This window comes from Sapajus apella, unplaced genomic scaffold (assembly GCF_009761245.1).
Source record: "Sapajus apella isolate SASKATOON/1434 unplaced genomic scaffold, GSC_monkey_1.0 scaffold47, whole genome shotgun sequence".
NCBI lineage: Eukaryota > Metazoa > Chordata > Mammalia > Primates > Cebidae > Sapajus > Sapajus apella.
The window spans coordinates 2,780,329-2,796,561 of NW_022436987.1; the positions used below are offsets into that span (position 1 = coordinate 2,780,329).

Consider the following 16,233-nt stretch of genomic DNA (forward strand, 5'->3'; position numbering starts at 1 on the left):
TTTAGTTTCCATGAAGGTGTGTTGTTCTGAGTTAGTTTCTTAATCCTGAGTTCTAATTTGATTACACTGTGGTCTGAGAGACTTTTTGTTATGATTTCCATTCTTTTGCATTTGCTGAGGAGTGATTTACTTCCAATTGTGTGGTCAATTTTAGAGTAAGTGTGATGTGGTACTGAGAAGAATGCATATTCTGTGGATTTGGGGTGGAGAATTCTGTAAACATCTATTAGGTTTGCTTGGACCAAATCTGAGTTCAAGTCCCAGATGTCCTTGATAATTTTCTGTCTCATTGATCTGTCTAATATTGACAGTGGAGTATTAAAGTCTCCCACTATTATTGTGTGGGAGTTTAAGTCTCTTTGTAGGTCATTAAGAACTTGCTTTATGTATCTGAGTGCTCCTGTATTAGGTGCATATATATTTAGGATCGTTAGCTCTTCTTGTTGTATTGAATCTTCTACCATTATATAATGCCCTTCTTTGTCTTTTTTGATTTTTGTTTGTTTGAAGTGTATTTTATCAGATACTAGGATTGTAGCTCCTGCTTTTTTTTTTTTTCTCCATTTGCTTGGTAAATCTTTCTTCATCCCTTTATTTTGAACCTATCTGTATCCTTGCACGTGAGATGGGTTTCCTGGATACAGCACACCAATGGGTTTTGACTTTTTATCCAACTTGCCGGTCTGTGTTTTTTGATTGGGGCATTTAGCCCACTTACATTTAAGGTTAATATTTTCATATGTGAATTTGATCCTGCCATTTTGATGCTAGCTGGTTGTTTTGTCCATTAGTTGATGCAGTTTCTTCATTGTGTTGATGGTCTTTACCATTTGATATGTTTTAGGAGTGCCTGGTACTGGTTGTCCCTTTCTATGTTTAGTGCTTCATTCAGGAGCTCTTGTAAGGCAGGCCTGGTGGTGAGGAAATCTCTGAGCAATTGCTTGTTCATAAATAATTTTATTTCTCCTTAACTTATGAAGCTTAGTTTGGCTGGATGTGAAATTCTAGGTTGAAAGTTCTTTTCTTTAAGGATGTTGAATAATGGCCCCCACTCTCTTCTGACCTGTAGGGTTTCTGCTGAGAGATTCCCTGTAAGTCTCATGGGCTTCCCTTTGTGGGTAACCTGACCTTTCTCTCTGGCTGCCTTTAGCATTTTTCCCTTCATTTCAATCCTGGTGAATCTGACGATTATGTGCCTTGGGGTTGCTCTTCTTGAGGTATATCTTTATGGTGTTCTCTGTATTTCCTGGACTTGAATATTGGCCTGCCTTGCTAGGTTGGAGAAGTCCTTCTAGATAATATACTGAAGAGTGTTTTCCAGCTTGGATTCATTCTCTCTGTCACATTCAGGTACACCTATCAAACGTAGATTAGGTCTTTTCACATAATCCCATATTTCTTGGAGGCTTTGTTCATTTCTTTTTACTCTTTTTTCTCTAATCTTGCCTTCTATTTTTATTTCATTGAGTTGATCTTCAATCTCTGATATTCTTTCTTCTACTTGGTCGATTCAGCTATTGAAACTTGTGTATGCTTCACAAAGTTCTGCTGTTGGGTTTCCTCAGTTCCATCAATTCATTTATATTCTTCTCTAAGCTGTTTATCCTCATTAGCATTTCATCAAACCTTTTTTCAAGGTTCTTAGTTTCTTTGCATTGGGTTAGAACACATTCTTTTAGCTCAGAGAAGTTTGTTATTACCCACTTTCTGAAGCCTGTTTCTGTGAATTCATCAGACTCATTCTACATCCAGCCTTGTTCCCTTGCTAGTGATGAGTTGAGATCCCTTGGAGGAGGAGAGGCATTCTGGTTTTGGATGTTTTCATCCTTTTTGCACTGGTTTCTTCCCATCTTTGTGGATTTTTCTACCAGTGGTCTTTGTAGTTGGTGACTTTTGGATGGGGTCTATGAGTGGACATCCTTTTTGTTGATGATGAAGTTATTGTTTTCTGTTTCTTAGTTTTCCTTCTAACAGTCAGGTCCCTCTGCTGTAAGACTGCTGGAGGTCCACTCCAGACCCTGCTTGCCTGGGGATCACCTGCGGGGGCTGCAGAACAGTAAGGGCTGCTGCCAGTTTCTTATTCTGTTATCTTTGTCCCAGAAGCATAACAGATGTCAGCCTGAGCTCTCCTTTATGAGGTGTCTTTTTGGATATACAGGGGCTGATAGCTGCTTGAGTAGATAGTCTGTCCCTTATAGGAGCTCAAGTGCTGAGCTGTGAGCTCCATTGTTGTATTCAGAGCTGCTGGGCAGGTACATTTAAGTTTGTTGCAGCGGAACTCATAACCATCTTTTTTTCCCAGGTGCTCTGTCCTGGGAAGACGAGGCTTTATTTATAAGTTCCTGACATTATGCTGCCTTTTTTCAGAGATGCCCTGCCCAGCAAGGAGATAGCCTAGTTACAGTCTTCCAGCAGAGATATTGCTGAGCTGCTGTGGGCTCTGCCCAGCTGCTGTATAAGCTTCCTTGTGGTTTTGTTTATAGAGGTATAGTTAGAACTGCCTCAGTATTGGCAGTCTGCCTCAGTAATGGCAGACTTTCTCTGTAATGTTGGACTGCCTTGGTAATGGTGGACTGCCTCAGTAATGGTGGACTGCCTCAGTAATGGTGGACTGCCTCGGTAATGGTGGATTGCCTCGGTAATGGCAGACTGCCTCAGTAGTGGCAGGCTCTCTTGGTAGTGGTGGACTGCATCAGTAATTGCGGACGTCTTTCCCCCCACAAAGCTGAACCATCCAGGGTCCAGCTGTGCTTGCTGTGAAACTCTCAATCCAGAGCGTTTCAGATTGCTGGTCTTTGTAGGAGTGGGACCCGCCAAGCCAGATCACCTGGCTCCCTGTACACCTGTAACAGCCCCTTTTCTTCAGTTGAATGGGTGACTGTCTCCCAGGCATTCCTGGCACCAGTTAAAATGGCCACCCAGATTTTTGTGAGTTTTTGTGCAGAGACCTGCTGTGCCAGCTGAAACAGCCATGCTGGAGACTCATGGTGCCTTTCCGCCTTGGAATCTCCTGGTCTGTGAGCAGTAAAAACTTGTTTGGAAATGCAGTGAGCACTCACCCTCTGTGTTCTCACTGGGAACTCTACTCCAGAGCTGTTCCTATTCAGCCAGCTCAAGGTTGATCCTATTCAACCTTGGATCACACCTAAGGTAGATTTCTTGAAGGTAGCATATAATTGGGTCTTTGCTATTTATTGCATTGGGCGATTGTTGCCTTTATTTGAAGGTTCAGACCATTTACATTAAATGTAATTATTGGGATAGTTTAGTTTAAATTTACTACTTTACTATTTGTTTTCTGTTTGTATCAAAATTTGTTTATTCTAATCTTTTTCTCTACCTTTTTTGGATTAACCAAATATATTAATTGTTAATTTCATCTTCTATTTTGATTTATTAGCTGTAACTCCTTGTCTTATTTTAGCCAATTCTTTCAGGTTTAGAGTACATATATTTAACTTATACTGGCTAACTTGAAGTGATATTGTGCCATTTATACTATATGTAGTATAAGAACCTTAGAACAGTTTCAGCAATTCTAGCTGGGGTTATTTGGGTTAATAAAATAAGAATTTATGTGTCTCAATGTCGATTTTTCAACCCCAGAGAGGCCTGTAAGTGGTCCTGTTTGGATTACATGCACTTCCTTAAACAAACAACGGTGGACAAGGGATGAATGCTTTGGTCAACCTAAATTCCTGTAGCAGCCCTTTCAGAACTTCATGAAGTTGGGAAGGATTTCACCAAGCAACCTAAGAAGAGGAATGCAAAAGTGCACTAATTAGACAAAAACTGCAGTGATCAAAGGCCACTGCAACCATACACATCACAGAAAGAGTTTGCAGATTGATAGGTGGAGAATTCAGAATTCACATCGGCTTGCTATAAATTCCCAATATATCTTTCTAACAATACCAAACTTAGCCACATAAAGCAGGGTCAAATGAAGCTTTCTTTGTATGGTGTTTTTCTTACCTTCGTACTTTCCAGAGTACCTAGCTGTCAGTAACACTTCTGCATATCTGATACCTGTCAAGCTTAAAAAAAAAAAAAAAAGCCAAATATTCCACAACCCCTTTATATATGACTTTTATTATCATTCCAGAAAACTTTTAGTAAGAATCTAAGCATTTCTATGTAAATTAGAGTTTCTCAAACTTAGCACTGTAGACCTTTTGGACTAGATAATTTTTTGTATTGAGTGGCTTCCCTATGCATCATAAAATGTTTTGCAGGATCCCTGAGCTCTACCCACTAGATGTCAGTGACACACCCTCCTCCACAGTTGTGACAAGCAAAAATTCCTCCAGATAGTGTCAAATGTCACCTTGGGGAGAAAAATTACTCCTGGTTGAGTACCACTAATTTAAGGGGATGTTTAGAAACATCAAGATCTAAATCTTCTTGACCTCAAATCAGCGGCAGCTCATGGGGAAAAGGAAAATTAGCATCAGGTGCCAGTGAACTCTTGTTCCATACCCTAGCAAGCCCATATCTCCTCAAAACATAGTATCTGTTGTTTACCACTGCAGATTTAGCTCCCAGCCTCTGAAAAAAAAAACAATGCTCAAATACTACAATCACAACAAATGCTAAAAGAATAGGTAAATGAATGAAAAAATTAATGGATGGATGAATAAGTGAAAATTTAAAAATATGATTGATTATTCACTCTGTTACTGTGAGGAAAGAAATGACATAGGCTAGTATATGAATGAGAAAATGGGATATTTTAGTATTTTACTTGAAAATTTCTATATTGGAATTTTGTCACTTTGATTTTATAATTTAGACACTTTAAAAAGATTTATTTTAAAAGCACTAGAAAATAAAAGCAAGCTTTTTCTTCTTGAGAACTTTTTTTTTTTATTTGCTTATTTTCATTAGAGGAGTCAACTAATATTTACTGAGCATCTTTTATTGTTGAGCTAGGGACTGTTCTAAGTAGTTGGGGTGCAACAAGACAGAGAAAGTTCCTTTTCTTACAGAGCTTACATTCCTTCTTTGATACAAAATGTTATAGATATATATGGGGTACATATGGATATTTATTGCAGGGATAGAATGTATATTCATCAAGTCAGAGTATGTGAAGTGTCTGTTACCTTGAGTATTTATCATTCCTATATGTTGGTAACGTTTCAAGTTCTCTCTCCTAGCTACTTTGCAATATAAAAAATATGGCTGCTGCTATAGTCAACCTACTCTGCTATCGAATATTGGAGCCTATCCTTCTACCTAACTGTATGTTTATATCTACTAACCAACTTCTCTATATCCCACCTGCCACCCACTCACTTTTCCTACCCTCTGGTTTCTACTGTTCCAGTCTGTATCTCCATGAGATTAACTTGTTTAGCTCCCACATATGAGAACAAGTATCTCATTCTGTACCTGACTTATTTCACTTAACATAGTGACCTCCATTTCCATTCATGTTGCTGCAAATGACATAATTTCATTCTTTTTTTATGTCTGAATAGTATTCCATTATATATATATGTGTGTGTGTGTGTGTGTGTATACATATATATATATATATATATATATATACATACCACATTTTCATTATTAATTTGTCCATTGATGAACACTTAGATTGATTCCATATCCTTGCAGTTAAGAATAGCCCTGAAATAAACATGTAAGTTCAGGTATTCCTCAGATACACAGGTTTCCTTTCCTTTGGTTAAATACTGGGCAGTGTCATTGCTGGATCATATGGTAGTTCTATTATTAATTTTTGGAGAAATCTCAATATTGTTTTCCATAGTGGTTGTACTAATTTATATTCACACCAACAGTGTATAAGAATTCCCTTTTCTCCACATTGTTGCTAGCATGTTATTTTTTGTCTTTTAAATAATAGCCATTCTAATTGGGATAAAATGATATATCATTACGGTTTTAATTTGCATTTCCCTAATTATTAGTGATGCTGAGCATTTTTTCATAAACTTGTTGCCCACTTGTATGTATGTATTTTCTTGAGAAATATCTATTTATGTCTTTTGCCCACTTTTAATGATATTATTTGGTTTTTTTAATTGAGTTTTTGAGTTCCTTTTATATTCTGCATATTAGTTCCTCGTAGGATGACTAGTTTGCAAATATTTTCTCATTCAATACATTGTCTCCTCACTCTGTTGATTGTTCCCTTTGCTGTGCGCAAGTTTTTAAATTTAATAAATTTAATATAATCCCATTTATTTATTTTTTGTTTTGTTGTCTGCTCTTCAGGCAGGCCTTAGCTATGAATTATTTTCCTGTCTTGAAATGTTTTCTCCATTTTTTTTTTTTAGTAGTTTTACAGTCTCAGGTCTTACGTTTAAGTCTTTAATCCAATCCATCTTTTGTTTATTTTTGTACATGGGAAGCCATATGTATCCAGTTTCATTCTTCTATATGTGGATCTCCAATTTTCCCAGCACCATTTATTGAAGAGTGTGTTATTTCCCCTTGGCGCCTTCATCAAAAATAATTTGGCTATAAATACATGGATTCATTTCTGTATTGGATTCATTTCTGTTTTCTTTATTCTGTTCCATTTGTCTGTATGGCTGTTTTTATACCAGTACTATGCTGCTTTGGTTACTGTAGCCTTTTGATACATTTTGAAGTCAGGTAGTGTGATGCCTCCAGCATTGTCCTTTTCATTCAGAATTGCTTTTGCTATTAAGGCTCTCTTTTGGTACTATACACATTTTAGGATTGTTTTTATTAATTTTGTAAAAAATTACATTGGTATTTTGTTAGAGATTGTATTAAATATGTAGATTGCTTTAGGTAGTATGGTCATTTTAACATTATTAATTCTTCTGATCCATGAGCAAGGGATATCTATCCATTTGTTTGTGTCCTTTTCCATTTCTTTTAGTGTTTTGCAGTTTTTCTTATAGAGATCTTTCACCGCCTTAGTGGAATTTGTTCTTAGGTAATTTTGTAGCTATTGTAAATGGGATTGCCTTCTTTATTTCTTTCTTGGCTAGTTCGTTATCAGTATATAGAAATGCTACTGATATTTTATGTTGATTTACATTCTGAAATTTATCAAATCTAAGAATTTTTTTGATAGAGTCTAGGTTTTTCTATAAGATCATATCATCAGCAAAGAAATGGTTGACTTCTTTTCCAATTTGGATGCTTTTTGTTTTATTATTTTATTTTTTTAATTTGTTTTCCTCAGATATCCTTATTCTGAATGATGCCTTTTATTTCTTTGTCTTGCATGCTTGCTGTGGCTAAGACTTCCAGTACTATGTTAAATAAGAGTGGTGAAAGTGGGAATCCTTGTTTAGTTACAGATCTGAGAGGAAAGGCTTTCATCTTTTCAGTAGTAATGTTCATGCTAACATTCAGTATGATATTAGTTTTGGGTTTGTCATAGATTGCCTTTATTATTTTGAGGCATATTCCTTCTATACTTGGTTTATTGAGAGTTTTTATCATGAAGGGATGGTATATTTAATCAAATACTTTTTCTGCATCTATTGATATGATCATATAATTTTTGTCCTTGATTTTGTTTATGTGGTGTGTCACATTTTTTTATTTTTGTATCTTGAACCATCCTTGCATCACTGGTATAAATCCCATTTGGTCATGATGTGTTTGGTTTACCAGTAAGTTTTACACTTTTGTGTGTTTTCATAATGGTAAATGTTATCTTTTTTATTCCAAATTTAGGACTTCTTTAAACATTTCTTCTAGGGCCAGTCTAGTGGTGATAAATTCTCTCAGCATTTTCTTCTCTGGGAAGGACTTTTTTCGTGAAGGATAATTTTGCTAGATAGCATACGTAAGTGGCATTTTTTTCCCTTCAGTACTTTGACTATGTCTCTCCTGCCCTGTATAGTTTCTACTGAGAAATATTTCTGTTGGGGTTTCCTTTATAGATGACTAGACACTTTTGTCTTGCTGTTGTTAGAATCCCCTCTTTATCTTTAACTTGAAATAGTTTGACTATAATGTGCTGTGGAGAAGACCTTCTTGCTTTGTATTTGCGTGAGACTCTCTGAGCACCCTATATAAGTCTTTTTCTAGATTGGGGAAGTTTTCATCTATTATTTCATTAAATGTACTTTCTAACCCTTTCATTCTCTCTTTGCCCTTGGGGACACTGATAATTAGAATATTGAGCCACTTTATGTTATGTCCCATATGTTACAAAGCCTTTCTCATTCTTCTTTATTCTTTTTATTTATTTTTGTCTGGATTATTTCAAAAGATTTCAAGTTCTGCAATTCTTTCTTCAGCTTAATCGAATCCATTGTTGGAGGTTTTTACTGTATTTTATATTTCATTCAATGAATTCTTCAGTTCTAGAACTTCTGTTTGGTTCTTTTAAAAAATGTGTATCTCTTTGGTTAATTGTTTTCCAATTTTATGTATTGTTTTTCAAAATTATCTTGTTTGCTGAACTTCTTTAAAATCAGTAATTTGAATTACCCAGGATCTCACTGATTCTTTTATTGGTCTCTGTTGCTGTAGAATTATTGTGTTCCTTTGAAGATGTCCTTGCTTTTTCATGTTTCCTGTGTCCTTATGTTAATATCTGCACATCGGTGTAACAATCACTTCTTCCAATTTTTTTAATTTGCTTTTGTAGAGGGGACTTTTTTTCTGAAGATTATCTAAAATGTTGGTTGAGTAGGGCGCTTTGGCTTTGATTTTTGGATGCAAGCAATAGTGTAGTCTCTGTATGATCTTCTTGGCTACAAATAGTGTCAGTGGTATTTCTGATTTCCTTGATGGCTTAGGGTGTAGTTATTAGTGGAGACTGTGGTAACTAGGTAATTAGGTGGGCCAGTCTTCTGGCCTCAAGGATACAGCAGTAGGCTGAAGATTCCTGTCTTTGGGCTCCAGAGTGATATATACTGGCTCTGGTATTAGTGGATCCAGGTGGACCAATTATTGGGCTTCCATGTGGCTTGCTGAAATGCTAGTAGTGGCAGCACAGGGCCTGGCATGTGGACAGGTTCTCTGGCCCTTGATTAGCAGGCTTGATGTGGGCAGTAGCACTGATTGGGCCACTCACTGGAATCTAAGTTAGTCTGAGCTGCAATGAGTTAGATGGGCCAGTCTCATGATGCTTGCAAGTGGGTATTAATTGTGGAGGTATCAGGTGGTTGAGTTGCCCCCACCTCAGACCCTGGGAAGAATGCACATGTACCAACAGTGGTGGACTAGGTTGGGTGATTTCCAGGCCCCTGGATGGCATGCTCAAGTACTGACGAGACAGGACCAGGTTGGCAGATTTGAGACTTGTCCTCAGGCCACCTGGAAATATGTTAAGGCATGGCTATGATAGGCAGGAACTGGGTGGTCCCCAAGTAGTCAACAGAATGCTCAGGTGAGGACAGTGGTGGCTTCAGTTCAGGGCTGCCACTGGGGAGGGCACAAACATTCTCATTGGGAACAGCATAGGTAGGTAGCTGTGCAGCATGTGATTTGCTTGTGCCTCAGTCCCCCAGCAGCTTGCACCACTAGTGACAGTGGAATTTATCCTTAGGGTGCATGGAAGCATCTGGTCTTATCTCTCCCTGGCCTGATGGCAGGATCAGTGGCATTGAAACCAGGGCAAGACATAGTCCTTTGGAGGCTCAGCTTTCAGAATGTCACTGTGCTCAGGGCTTAGGGGCCTGTGGGTCACAGCATGAGCTCCCTCTTTGAAGCAATACCAGTAGACAATTTCTAGGCAGTTCTCTGTCTTAGTCTCAAGGCCTGTGAGGGTTGAGGGGCTCTCCTGTGAGTAGGATAGCATGTGTGGGAATGTGGACCCTAGGAGGTCTCTCACTTACCCTTTCCCCACATTAAGGAGCTTCTGCCAGCTCCCACCCAAACCCAGCTGAGCAGGCTGCATTGCTTCCTTTTCCTTTGTTACTTTTGGTGCTTTCTGTCACTTTTTTGTTGAATTCCAGTGTTCTCTCTTAGATGATCTATTCAAAGTGCAAATATCTGCTTGCTATTTTGGTTCTTCTCCATGGAAGAGGCACATAGCTGCCTGTTATTTGTTTCTTTTTTTCTTTTTTCTTTTTTCTTTTTTTTTTTAAGAGACAGCATCTTGCTAGATTTCCTAGGCTGAGCTTGTACTCCTGGGTTCAAGTGATCCTTCTGCTTTAGCCTCCAGCATAGCTAGGATTGTAGGCAGATGCCACTGCAGCCACCTAATTTGCTATTTTTTTAAGTACAAATGTAGAGTTTGCCTGGTTCAATTCTGGATATACATACCATCAAATCTGAGGTTCGATTTTTTTTCTTTTACTTATGAGCAAATAGCCATGTTGTATAAATGTTTGTGAATGGGCTTATGATGAGGAAAACAAACAACCCAAAATACCTAGCATGGAACTAATCTGACATATCACATTTAATTATGTGCATCAGCCTTGAGGGCAGAGATTAGACAGCATGCATTTTCACATCCTGAACCTTACAAAGTGTTTGCACAGTGAGGGCCCTCAGGAAATGTATATTGAAGGAATTGATTATGAAGCTTCATAGGCATAGTTTTGGTTAATTCTGTATTTACTTTGCTAAATCAAGATTTTCTGAGAAGGTTGAGGGGAGAGGAGAGACCTAGGTATCGTGAAAAGCCTTTTAAAGGAAGAACAGAAGTTGAAGAGCAAAGAAGTGGGCCAGGGAGTAAGGAAACAAAAGGGCGATGTGTGGGGACAGCTGTGGTCTCCCTTTCCTTTCCATCAGCAGTAGGCTGGGTCAATCCTTTTCCCTTCAGTGAGGCCAGACACTACTCCTGCAGTAGGGAACCCAGCACCACAGAGCAAGTCAGAGCCTGCTGTGAATAAAACCTCCAGTCCTGCAGAATTCTAGTCCCCAAGCCCTCATAGCTCCCAAAAGGGGAAGGCCCAGTCACTGGGTTTCTTGAGGTCAGGGCTCCAGGAACCAGGAAAGCCTAGCTTGCAAGATGAGGTCATTTATTTACATGAGGCAAGCAATGCATGATGCAAGAAGATACAGAGTAATCCATCTGCCTTAGTGACCAAATAGGTCCCTTTGCCTCATCCTCCTGTGGAAGCAATCAAGAAATGGAGGTTGGGTGAGGTGACCTTCCAGAGCTGAATCTGTCCTTCTAAAAATAGAAGCATCCTTGGAGAACCGAGAAGGGGAGGGAAAGCTGTGGACATTGAGGGCAAAAACCTGAATCCCCAGAGCACTGTCAGTAGGAAACTGTATTAATTAGACACAGGCACCTCAGCTCGATAACCTCAGGTATCTCTCTCAGAAATTGAAACAAAATGAAACGGCTTTTTTTCCCCTCCTCTCTGGTTATGCTCTCCCTGAGCTTAAAAGGAGAAAGAGAATTGTGTCTCCTGACCTATTTGAACGGCTGCACACTGCCTGAGATATATTCCCCAGTGGAGGGAAATGGGGTCTTTAGAGGCATGCCAAGTAAAGGGAAGAGCTGCCGCAAAGTGGAACTGTGAGAGGCCACCTGGGAGTCTGGGTCTCTGTTCTTCTCTCCCTGAATGGAGGCTGTGTGGGACTAGGCAAGTACTGGGTGTGTCCAGGGCTCTGAATGTGTGGGCTCTCAGGGTGCCACTTTCAGGTTCACACAGTGTCCTTATTTGGAGCTATGTGACAGGTTGTAAGTTTCCAGGGTCCAGTGGAGCCATGTGCTGATCCGCACAAGTTGTGCGCAACCAGGGTGTGTGCAGTGCTTGGTGGCATGAGGATTGCGTGTGGGATGTTGGGGGTATGCAGGAGTATACAGGGATATTGTGGCAAGCTTGAGGATGCTGTGTAGGGGAGTTTGTGGGGAGGTGTGGTGACCTGTTGAGAGGCTTCATGTTGCTGCATGGGCTGTGTGCAGAGCTACCCTGGGCTGTGGGTGGGGCACCACAGCACTGCAGGGCACCTCTTTGTGTAGTTTTGACTAGAGACTCTTTGTGCATTGTGGTAGTGATATGAGTGGAGCCATATGGGGGACTCTGTGGAAGATTGTTGAGGCTGTGAGGCTTCTGAGGCTTCTGCACTGGAGGATACGTACTGGGCTACCTGGACAGATGAGTCTGTACAGGGCTCCCTGTGGCTAGATAGATGGTGGCAGAGGCCTGAGCAGCCTTACAGCTTTGCCATCCAAAGACAGCTATGCTTCCTAATAGAATGATTATAAATCATTCTGTTATAAAGACACATGTACACGTGTGTTCACTGTGGCACTGTTTACAATAGCAAAGACCTCGAACCAACCCAAATGCCCATCAATGATAGACTGGACAAGGAAAATATGGCACATATACACCATGGAATGCTACACAGACATAACAATCGATGAGTTCGTGTCCTTTGTAGAGACATGGATAAATCTGGAAACCATCATTCTCAGCAAACTGACACAAGAACAGAAAATCAAACAACACATGTTTTCACTCATAAGCGGATATTGAACAATGAGAACACATGGGCACAGGGAGAGGAGCATCACACACTGGGGTCTGTTGTGGGGGAACTAGGGGAGGGACAGCAGGGGATGGGGAGGTTGGAGAGAGATAATATGGGGAGAAATACCAGATTCAGGTGACGGGGGGGATGGAGGCAGCAAACCAGCTTGCCATGTATGTACTTATGCAACAGTCCTGCATGATCTGCACATGTACCCCAGAACCTAAAGTACAATTAAAAAAAAGAGATAGCTATTCTTCCTTAGGATGAGGTGCTCCCAAAGTGCAGGGATTTATTATTCTCCCTTTGACTGACATGAAGGGAAGAGAGACCAGGGATTCACAAGCTGAGCAAAAAGGGCAGTGTTCTACCTGAAGCTGAGCCTCTTGCACACCAGGCTGGAGACACTTTCTAATACTTGAGTTTGTGCTTTCTCAACAGGACAACGTGGATCTGGGAGAGCTGATGTTTTCCCTGTGCTATCTTCCAACGGCTGGCAGGCTGACCATTACCATTATAAAAGCAAGGAATTTAAAGGCAATGGACATAACAGGAGCATCAGGTGGGGCATTTTCAAATTCAGACTTCCTTATGCACTTCTAATGTAGTAAGTACCTTATGAAGTTTTAGTTTGGTAACAAAGCACATTGACTCTGGAACCAGACTACATAGGGTTAATCCTAGTCCTAACACCTATATAACCTTGGGCAAGTAATTTTACCTCTCTGAACTTTGGATTTCCACTGGTAAGATGAGAGTAATTATAGTGTCTGGCTCACTGAGCTGTTGTAAAACTGAATTAATAAATATAAAGCCATGAGAACAGTGTCTAACATATATTAAGTGCTATGTATTGTTAGTTATTGTTATCACAGTTAGCCTTCTGTATCCACCAGTTCCAAATCTGCAGATTCAACCACCGATGGATTGAAAACACTCGAGAAAAAAATAAGAATACAACAATAAAAATAATACATTTTTTTAAAGAATGCAGTATAACAACTATTTACACAGCATGTACTTTGGATTAGGTATTGTAAGCAATCTAGAGAAGATTTAAAGTATACAGGAGGATGTACATAGGTTATATGCAAATACCATGCCATTTTATATAAGGAACTTGAGCATCCTTGGATTTTCACATCTGTGAAGGGTCCTGAAACCAATTCCTTGTGGATACCAGGGGCAATTGTACTCTCTCTTGGGTTTCCCTCACCATAATTGTGAATTGGATCTACCATTTGCACACACTGAGAAAGCTTATCTAATTGGGTCCTTCCTCAAATATCATCATCTCAAGCTCATTGAAGGTTGAGAACAATCCTATTTCCTTATTAAATTGAACTATTAATTTTAGTTTTCCCAGTAAACCAAGCATTAAATTCTGAACCCTAACAAAAAAAAATGCCTCTATCTGCATTGCTAACTGTGCAAATTCACAAGCAACCTCTGCAGGTGTTTCCCAAATGTGGTTACAAAACACCCAGTACACCCTGACTTACATCCTCTGAAATCAAAGAACATCAGATGCAGTATATTCTGCATCTTATACCCCAGTGTTTTTTTGCTTTGTTTTGTTTTGTTTTTGTTTTTACGCAGGGAAAAAAAAAAAAAAGATGTGGTCTCTTTAGTCATCTAAGTCCCTCCTGGGCTGTATGTAGGAGTCAGAACAATGCATGGTTTTGCAGGTAAAAAGAGAATGAGGACTACCCACTGAAGAGAAGGAAAATGAGATAGCTGGTAGGACCAGAAAAGCCCTATCTGGAGCAGAAGCCAGCCTTGCCACCTGTCACCTCACTGCAGTGTTGCACCACGAGGAAGCCTGTGTGCTTTCTCTCCCTGATATGCTGTGTTGCTTCTCTCCTTGCAATACAAAGACAGGCCACTCTAGGGGCTCAAGTTCTCCGTAGTTAAGGAATTCCACTCCCAGATGTTCCCTCTGCCCTCTAGGAATTCAGAAATTCTGAGAGTCTAGGAATTCCCTTTTTTAAAGACCTGAAAAGATTCCCTGAGGTGGCTCAGAGTTGGGGGGCCTGTTTTCAGTATTGGAAATGACTGTGCATTTCTATTCCTATCCCAGCCAGACCAGTCTTGAGTTCAAGCTGGAATGTCTGATTCAGTAACAGATGCTTTCAAACTATTTTTAAATTTCACACATTTTGAGGAGACAGTATCCTGTGCTTTGTCTTGAATTAGTGACTTAATTATCCTAACTCTAGTTACTCCCAGATATAATATTAATAAAAATCCTTCAGCTGCAGTCCACAGGCAGGAAAAGGAGTTCTCCATACCATAGTCCATGAAAATCCACAGTAATAAAACTGCCCACCTAAATCTACACTAATCCTCACAGTACTCCTGCTTCTCATGGTCTGTCCAGATCCCTACGTGAAAGTCTCGCTGATGTGTGATGGCAGACGGCTGAAGAAGAGGAAAACATCCACCAAGAGGAACACCTTGAATCCTGTTTACAACGAAGCCATAGTCTTTGATGTCCCTCCCGAGAACATTGACCAGATCCACTTGTCCATAGCGGTCATGGACTATGACCGGTGAGATGCCTGAAACTCTTTCCCAGTGCAAGTTCACTGCGCCCAGGGCTGGGAGGGTGGAAGGGGAGCAGCAGCCACAGATTCTTAGCTGGTATCCCAGGCTTTAGGAAATGAGCCAACTAGCAATGCATGGGAAGGACGTTGACAGGAGTCACCTCTAAACCATGCTGTAGAGTCAGACTACCAACGTGTCTCTCAGCACTCCCATTCTTTTCTGCCCCTTTATCATGTCTTTCTCTTCCTCCGTCTTCCCCTAACCTCCACCTCTTCCCCTTTTCATCTTTGCACAGCTCCTAGAATCTCAGCTTAGATAACTGTGGCCCCACAGGTTTTATCTTCCATCAGGCAGTCCTAACTGCCTTCACTGGAAAGATTCCACTCAAAATGGCAGAATGATTACTTTAGCCAGACCATCAACATTTCTAAATACATAACTTCAATCTTTTTCCTTCTCACAAGTATTTAATAAAGATTGTTTCCATCCACTTAAGTCTGAAAGCAAACACAGAAATGTTCTCCTGAAAATGCTAAAATCAGGATGGATGACAAGGTACATTAAAATGTATAAGATGCTAGACTTTTTAATTAATATAGCACAGAAGAGATATTTATAGCCTGCATTGTAGCCAGTTGTGTAAAGGACAGATCCAAAAAACAGTCATTTTAATATGCAAAGGAAGTAGCAACAGGGAATTGTACATGTTAAACCAGTCATTAGACTGAAATGCAAAGTCTCTCTTTAATTGGAAAACCTCCCACGTGGTCTGGGCACAATTATTTTTAAAAATTATTCTGACTTCTAATATTATTGTGGCTAAGAATTTTCCCACATGCCTCTGAAATATCAGCAAGGCAGCTTCAGTGACCTGAACACTCTTTCCAGCAGATGCCTGCGTGAAGCATGACAGTCTTCCAACCCCAGGAGCACGTGGGTTGGCTCAGCTGCCCATGAGTGTGACAGCCCATGCTGAGCAGTAGACCTTGTCCCATCTCCTGTGGGCAAGAAACAACACCAATAGTGTCAGGCCCCAGTAGGCAACATTGCCCACCAACTGTGAAAGCCTAGGCCAGCAATTTTTAAGTTATTGCCAAGTTTCCTGCATGGACAAATCTGATTATGTGAGCTCTGCCTTAATTTAATTCTCAGTAAACTTATGAATCTGGCCTGGAAAAATTCATGGCAGAATTCATGGGGCTTCTCATGCATTTGATTTTAATGAGCAGAGACTGAAATATCCTTCACACAACCTCCCCACACTCATCTCACCTTTATGCTCCA

At 40.0% G+C, this 16,233-nt stretch overlaps 1 protein-coding gene across 4 annotated transcripts in view; it reads left to right on the top strand.

Annotated features, from left to right (window-relative positions):
- SYT9 (synaptotagmin 9) overlaps positions 1–16,233 on the top strand; it is a 246,562-nt gene that overhangs the window by 155,621 nt on the left and 74,708 nt on the right. For all 4 annotated transcript variants that reach the window (XM_032240616.1, XM_032240617.1, XM_032240614.1 and 1 more), the window contains exons 4-5: positions 12,844–12,964; positions 14,783–14,954. In XM_032240616.1, coding sequence (XP_032096507.1) covers positions 12,844–12,964; positions 14,783–14,954 — 293 coding nt within the window. The remainder of the gene's footprint in view (positions 1–12,843; positions 12,965–14,782; positions 14,955–16,233) is intronic.